The sequence below is a fragment of the Malus domestica genome, chromosome 05 (genome assembly GCF_042453785.1).
Source record: "Malus domestica chromosome 05, GDT2T_hap1".
Taxonomy (NCBI): Eukaryota; Viridiplantae; Streptophyta; class Magnoliopsida; order Rosales; family Rosaceae; genus Malus; species Malus domestica.
In genome coordinates, this window is record NC_091665.1 from 24,268,168 (window position 1) to 24,276,315 (window position 8,148).

The 8,148-nt window shown below is 37.7% G+C and overlaps 2 protein-coding genes across 2 annotated transcripts; one reads left to right on the top strand and one right to left on the bottom strand.

The window, feature by feature from the left end:
• The first annotated feature begins 276 nt into the window (after positions 1–276).
• Positions 277–3,513, top strand: LOC103436221 (chloroplast protein FOR GROWTH AND FERTILITY 2). Its single transcript, XM_008374644.4, has 2 exons — positions 277–845; positions 2,364–3,513. The coding sequence occupies exons 1-2, from the start codon at positions 525–527 to the stop codon at positions 3,198–3,200; spliced, it is 1,158 nt and encodes a 385-aa protein (XP_008372866.3). The 5' UTR covers positions 277–524; the 3' UTR covers positions 3,201–3,513.
• Positions 3,514–3,891: 378 nt separating this feature from the next.
• LOC103436222 (CDP-diacylglycerol--inositol 3-phosphatidyltransferase 1) lies at positions 3,892–7,697 on the bottom strand. Its single transcript, XM_008374645.4, has 11 exons — positions 7,368–7,697; positions 7,076–7,215; positions 6,880–6,964; positions 6,392–6,441; positions 5,751–5,790; positions 5,517–5,561; positions 5,369–5,434; positions 5,140–5,254; positions 4,994–5,050; positions 4,818–4,916; positions 3,892–4,291 (listed from the first exon to the last, which is right to left on the bottom strand). The coding sequence occupies exons 2-11, from the start codon at positions 7,146–7,148 to the stop codon at positions 4,232–4,234; spliced, it is 690 nt and encodes a 229-aa protein (XP_008372867.3). The 5' UTR covers positions 7,149–7,215; positions 7,368–7,697; the 3' UTR covers positions 3,892–4,231.
• Positions 7,698–8,148: the final 451 nt, after the last annotated feature.

The window sequence follows — 8,148 nt, forward strand, 5'->3', positions numbered from 1 at the left end:
AATTTTCTTTCAAAAGAGTAACCAATCGATAACAACTTACTCACATTTGCTTTCCTTTTTTTTTTATTAAGTATAAAAATATTTTACACTAAAGAAATGGAAAGTTCGATTAAGCAACACAATGGACAACGTAATTTGCTATTGAATTTGTCATCTACGAGATTTGAACCTAGGACGAATCTAAGACTACTCATTTACAAGTGAAAAGAAATATTACCAGACTATAGTACTGAGTGACGGTTGCTTATTCTTGGCTAGGTTGGTTCTCTGAAAGCCATATTTTGATATAGTCATACTTATCTTAGGAACGTCGAAATCGGAGTTTAAGCTTATGGGTTCTCACTTCTCAGCCAGAGTTCTTTTTTGAGTCCAAGCTAGAGTTTATCCTCACTTGTACTTCACCACATCCCATCTCTCTCCCCCCCCCCCCCCTCTCTTTCTGCAAACTGTTTGCGTCCAAAATCTAAACCTTTACACAGAATTAGAAAGAGGCAGAGAGAGAGAGATAGAGGGAGAGAGAAGCCATGGAAAGGCTTCTGTCCTCTTCACCCCCAACCCCTTTGAAACTCCATCTAAAACCCTCTCCTTTCCTCAGTCGACTCGCCCGTATTGACTCGGCCAAACTCGGTTTTCCCGCTTCACAACTGCCCAATCTCAGACGGGTCCGCTTGGTTTCCTGCAAACATCAAAACCCATCTCCATTTTCTTCTGGGTCTCCTTCTTCATCGGCGCCGTCGAACATTCTGCCGTCTCTCTCGTCGAACCGCGCCGGGTCGCCAAATGGGTCGGAGCCAAAATCCCAGATTCTCAATCAGATCGCAACCAGGGATTCTAAGCAGCGCAAGGTACGTTGATCTCTTGTTTCAAATGAAAGAAATCAATCATAAGATATCATTTTGAATTTTTCCATTTCTATTTGTGTGGGGTTTATTTGTTGCTGTTGTTGCTATAATCATGTTATAAAGTGTCTTTCCTGCGCTGCAATTGCCCCGGTGAATTTGAAAATCTGAACATTTGTTTCGATGGGTTGATGAAATATTCGATTATTTTCTACTAAGTCGTTTTGCGATCCAATGCAGTTTCTGTTTGCCCTTTAAAACTGCGATTATTTTTGTAATTTAGAGTATTGAGGCTAATTATATGAGATTGATGATTGAAACCGTTGCCTCATTTGTTATACTATCTCTCTTACAAAACTTTTTGTGACCGAATCGGTTGCCTTTGGTGGTTCTAATTGCGAAAGTTTATATTATCGATTAATTTAATTTTATGGTCTTTAAAGAGATTGCACTCAAGTTTTGTCCTCTCAATACCTGGTCTTTCATTTTCCAGGCGGTTGGAGAATGAAATGGTGGTATGTACACAAGTCCTTTTGTAGATAAGCCCTCTTCTCTGCCTTGAGATCAGTACAAATATCCAGTTATTCCAACATAAAGCCGCTAAATCTCTGTGCTTTCCGAAAACTGAGCATAGCTTTAATCAGCATCGTACTGAAGACCTAGGGCTGAAATTTGTCTCACCTAATTACTAGCACCAAATGGGGTACCAGAACAAAGGAACAATTTAAGGAAACCCATAAATGTCGGCCAGTCAGATTGGTATAGGTAGCTTCATTTGATGCTTCAATGGAGTCAAAACTTAAACACACATTATATTAGCAATGTTCACTCTAGTACAGGTCTAGGTGTTTCTGCTGGTCTCAGACCTTTTCTTTAAGGTAAATGTGAACCAAGTTCAATGGTTATTTCGGGGGTGTATGTAATTTACCGATTTGTGGATGTTAACACTTGTGTATTCTGAAGTATTCTATCCCTTGTAGTAAGACTGCAAGGGTGCATTATGATTTTTAAGTTTTCAAATGGTTGTTTAGGGTAAAGTGAGAAAATTTGAGCGCAACTGTGTTCATGTTTCATATTTTCTACAATTTGCTATTTGTGATCAGAAGAGATAATGTCAAAGCTCAGAAGAGATAATGTCAAAGCTGGTAGAAAATTGGATGAATCTTTACACACACACAATAGCTCAGAAGAGATAATGTCAAAGCTGGTAGCAATTCGAGTGGATTCTCTCTTTTCGACTGCCTGTGTGCCTGTTGAATTTTAACAGGGAGTCCATATGATATAAAAAAATAGATTGGAGTAGGAACATAGGAGATGCTGTCTACACAAATCCTTAGTTATTGTCCATGACATCTTTCTGTTTGGTTTACTACTTTCTGCGTAACAGTATTAAGTTTTACTGATATTTACTTCAGAAAGTGTAGGGGGAGGGCAACTCCCCAGCTACCTTTCACCCCTCACATGAGACCATTAATCCATTTATTTTGAGCAGATAACTTAAGTTTATATTCCTAACATGTCCAGGCCATCACCACTGGAGCATTTGTTGCGCTTTCTGCACTTGTTTTGATCTTAATACCACCAGCTTTTGCACCAGCGGCTTTTGCATCCTTTCCAACTGCAACCAACACTGGTAGCCCAGCGGCAGCTATTGGGGGAAGACTGATCCAGACAGAGTTGCTTAGTAGTGCATGGACTGGTTTCTTTGCTGGTTGCTTACACACATTATCGGGGCCAGACCACCTAGCGGCTTTGGCTCCACTCTCAATTGGACGTACCCGCATAGAAAGTGCTCTAGTCGGAGCCCTCTGGGGATGTGGCCATGACGCTGGCCAGGTTATCTTTGGCTTGATATTTCTTTTACTAAAGGATAGGCTTCATATTGAGATTATCCGAACTTGGGGCACAAGAGTTGTGGGGCTTACCCTACTAGTTATTGGTGGTATGGGTATTAAGGAAGCTTCAGAAATCCCTACTCCTTGTGTTGCCTTAGAGAATGGCGAGTGTGATGTTAGTGTATATGAGTCTCTAGATAACCCTACAGTCGGAAAGAAGAAGATTGGTTTTGCTACTTTTGCCACTGGAATTGTCCACGGGCTGCAGCCAGATGCATTGATGATGGTCTTGCCAGCCCTCGCTTTGCCATCTCGAGTAGCTGGCGCTGCATTCCTGGTTATGTTTTTAGTTGGGACCGTAGTTGCAATGGGAAGCTATACTGTCTTTCTAGGTTCATGTAGTCGGGCATTAAAGGATCGAGTTCCCAGAATTACAGAGAAACTGACATGGGCTTCTTCCCTGGTTGCAATTGCTCTTGGTTTCGCCATCATCATCAGCCAGTTCTTCGGGTATAGCCTGTATTAGATTTTTTTACCCGGTAAAGACAAACGTCTTGAGGCTTCTTCGCAGGTGTTAGATAAAGATCTTAGAAGGATTATTCGATTCGTTTAGAACAAAAATTCGTCTGCGCAGCACCTTTTCTGAGTGAGAATACCGTCGTATTTCGTTTTGAAAGCTTTTTCCAGTTTAATTATAGAGGGCAACCCTTCTACAAATGTAATTCGTATATAGGTTTTCGTTTCCCTTACGTTAAATGGTTAACCTTGGTCTAAACAAATTGTTCTATTTTGTTGCACCAGTTGTTCATATCAGTTATCAATTATGGGATTATAAATTCTATGTCGTGTTTTCGTTAGTTTTTGCTACGCTCCTTGGAACTCGAATTGTTTCACCTCAGTTTTTGCTATGCTCCTTAGAACTCAAATTGTTTCACTTAACCCCTACTAACGCGTTTTTCATCCCATCTAACGTGTCACCCAATGTCTTGACGTGTAACTTAGTCTGCATCGGATGGCCGACGAAGGTGAGAAACAGACGGCCATTGGGATTTAAGATGGCTGGTTTGGTTTGGTTGTCACCACTATTTTTGTCAAAACCAAGCCATGAAGATGGCTCTGGTTCGGTTGACAAATTAGTGCTTGAACCGAGTCAAACCGAATCATGCCCGCCCCTACTTATTTTCCCAACATGTTGGGTTAGTGCAAGGTGCTGGCAATGCGTAACAAAATTCAAATCCTTTCATAATCATCGTTGCAATTACAAAATAGTTTGCAGAGTGGATTCACATCATGCAACCAATTAGGAGAATGAAACATAGGAAATAGGAAATGGCCTTGTTAACCTTTTTTTCTTTTTTTCTTTTCTTTTCATTTAATGTTAAGAAAAGATGTCAAATTTGTCTAATTTTGTGTTGTTAACTTGGGGGAGAAATACAGATCAACAAAAGAAAAGAAATTACAAAAGCATTCTCATCCGCTACGGTAACATATTTCGACATGAACTGAGTAGGAACCTGGATGTAGAATGCGCCTCTGGTTCACAGAAGTTGATGTGCATTAGGGGCTTTGCTTTTTGTTGATGTCATGAAGCACGCACACATCTGCTGCTGTCTTCAACTGAAACCAAGAAATGAAATTCAAAAATAGGAAGCATATATTCACTCTCTTTTTTATTATTCTTGTTGGGTCGAACAGATTAGAAGAATTAGATGACATGAACTTGAAAACGCTGAATAAGTAGATAGATGTTAACTTAAACGAATATTTGGAGGACAAACTACCAAGAAAACTCCTGTATGAGTGACTAAAACTAGTAGGTTTTTCGATACTATACCATACTTAAACTTTGGAAATCTGTCTTTAGTCGCTAAAGCATTTGTGTATCAATCTCAAATAAAAGTTGTGAAACCTTTGGGTCAATGACGAACTATCACTAGCAGTACTTGCACCCATCAAATATCCCTATAACCTTCTCTTTCCATTTAACTCCGAAACCAATCAGTTCACTTGCCAAATTAATTATAACTGATACAGATTAGGTTTAGCATTCCAAATTTCTGTGACGTAAGTGGAGGATGTATGAGTAGTATGGTGAACTTCGGGAAATTATAATGCCCATATAATATGAAGTACTACTCATTACCTGTATAAGATTAACAGCTTGCTTGACTGCCCATCCAAATAAACTCAACCCAACTAGAACAGAAAGAGGTGTAATATGCTTTGCAAGACCCATTAAAACCTGAAAGAGGAAGATTTCAGAAACCAAAGTAACCTGGGAATATCGTCTTTAAATCCTCACAAAACTAAAAGACTTACAGCAATCAAATTCTCAGTTTCGTTCTTTGCAAGAAGAAATAGAATTATATAAAGCACCTGCAGAGTAAACAGTCAAAGTAAGAGAAGAGTAGCAACATCTTTCGAGAAGTTTCCATACGGAGATACACAGACAAAATTACAGTTACCTCACATGCCACACAACAGTAAGCCATAAATATCCGGTTTCCGTAGTATGCTTTAAAAAGCCAATTAGTGCTGTCTTTCACATCTTTGTGACTAGCCTTGCCTAACAGGAAAGTACTGCAACAAAGTGTAATAAATTTTGAGCAAAAGCAATTCTTGTCAAGGATCAAATAAGCAAATACTACTCATCCCATAGATAAACTTAATAAATAAAAAAGAAAAGAATCTAACCTGTACATCTGCAGCCAGTGGCTGGCAATATCTAAGGCAAGTAATGAAAGGAAAACCAAGCCAGGCCTGCATTGAAAGCCCCCAGAAGCTAAGATAAGCATGCAGTCTAGCTAAACACAACATGCAGACTATAAATAAAATATCTTACCGGTATACTTGTGAAAGTACTACCAATAGACACGCGGTGCTTATCCTGAGATACAAAGACGTCGTAATCAATATAAGTGATGGTTAATATGAAATCATTTGAGCAAAAAACTCGACATTAGTATGAGTTTGTTGTGCGCTTGCATGTCTTTGTGTGTGCCCGTGTGCGTGAGAGAGAGAGAGAGAGAGAGAGAGAGAGAGAGAGAGAGAGAGAGAGAGAGAGATCAAAGATCACCTGTCTGTTACCATGTCCAAAACAGCTCCAAAAGTCGAAACTGAACCAGGAAGAGAAAAAAATGAAATCAAATGATAAATTTAAGTATATTCTTATAATCTTAACCATTTCTGCTTATAATAGGCAAACAAATAATTGGATCATATATGCTAGCAAAAGAACTCATCCTTACTGTCAATCAGGCAGGACACAGAAATAAATTAAAGACAGGAATCAGGCAGGACACAGAAATAAATTAAAGACACTATAACAGTTATGTGATAATTTACTAGAACATGAAGGGTTCCACAAATGGTATGCTGCAATCTCGAATATAAGGAGGCCACTAACAAATAATTCATTATGTTTGGTACCTATTAATAGAAATGTGTTCATACCTATACTATCCAGCTCTAAATAACAGTGTAATTGGAAAGTAATTCAAGTCGGAGACGGCATGTACGATGAAAAGTATGAGCCTCTATATGATCTTTGATATATTTGTATCGAGTGAATTCTATTAATGATAATCACTCTGATAAGATACACGACCAAACCCTCAGTATATAAGAGCACAACAATTTGTTTATACGAGTGTATATATGCACAACACACTCCCCTCCTGTAAAAGACAAAATCACAAGATACATAAAATATCATACCTTGGTTGAATTTGCGAGCACACCAACCATCAATGCCATCACAGACAAAGCTGAAACAGCAAAAAAAATCATATATTATAACCAACATAGACACGATGAAAAAACAATACAGCTCAAAAACGAAGGTTGCATTTGGATTGTTAGCTTGAATTGAGATGCTTCAATTAGATGAGTCAGTTCAAACTCTGTTTGCATAATATTTTGAGGAAAAAAAAGAAGTTTTTGACACGTCTTGCTGTGGATTGAAAATAATGCTTTAAAATTCAGAAATTGAGAGGTACAATTGAAATAACTCATTTTTGCTTTAGTATTTGAAACCAGCCCTACCCTATTTCGAGAATCAAATTCACACGCCGACTCCATCGACCTTAAGAAAAAAAAACAAAAGACAAACCAAAAAAAAAAAGACTTTCAAATGCAAACCTCTTTTTCTAAACCCACAATCCAAACACCACATAACTGAATTCTTCATAAGCACCAATTCTCACCTGATGAAATAGAGAACGGAGAAAAGCTGCTTGTTGGAGGAGCATTGGGCAAAGGCAAAACAGTTCATAAGAACCCTTATGTACCCTGCATTCCCAGTAAGCACAAAATCATTCACAAAACAAAAAAACCCATTTCTAGCTAACTTCACAATGTAGTTTCAAACAAATGATACAAGCTAAGTGAGTAAAAACTCACCAATTATATTGGGTATATAAAGATAGACATCGAGTTTCGTTAGCCTTCGTTGAGCTACAGATTTCTTGGCCATTGGAGAACTTCCTTTATTTACTTGAAATTAAATGAAATGCATTGGACTACCCAATAAATGTTTGCCCCTGCGCCCAAATCATCAAAAGAAAGCACTAATTGCATATGTACACACACTAATCACCTTTATTAGCTAAATTGAGGTATAAGATAGCAATTAGAGAATAAAAGGTTAGAATTTGCTCGCGGAAATGGTAAGGAACAAGAAGCGAATCGATACCTTCTGGGGGACCTCCTTTCAAACTCAGGGCGGAGATCGAATTGTAATCACAGCAGGCCCTAACCCTAAGAATTCCAATTCCCCTTTCTCTCTCTGTCTCTCTCGACAAGCAAAAACCCTAATTGAAATGAAGTATGGAGGTCGATCACTCGGATACACACCAACTTCGGATCAGACCACTGCTTTTGCCACCGGGTTCGATTATTGTAATTTGCAAGAGAAATATTTTATTTTAAAAACTGTTATTAGCACTCCATAAATCTTATTATATACCGCTTATAAATGTATTTTTCTTTTTAATTATAGAAAACTTGAAATGTGAAAATTTTAAAATACCAATAGCAATTCTTTTATTTTATTTTGTTTAATTAAAGGGCTAGTTCTATATTTTAAGACTCGATTGCAATTAAAAGAATGCTAGTTATATTCTCCGCCTGAATTTTTTCAATTTGTTTGACATGTCTATTCTATTCTATTATTAATTTAAAATACAATAATTATTGAGTTCTTTGTAAAGCACTTGAATTTTTCATAAAAAATCTGTACATGTTTCATAAAAAATCTTTGTGGGGCAAAAATTTGTAATAGATGTGAATAATTCTTTATAGTCAATTACATGATGCATTTTTTTAGAATTCTTTATACCCTAAACCCGATTGGCCCCTGTCCCCTGGCGGGTCTAATCCTTTTGGGCTTTGAAAATTTTCATTATAACTGGAACACAAGTGGTACACCACGTGTTTTAATAGAAGTGGTGGGAAATTTTATTTTTTAAGTTATT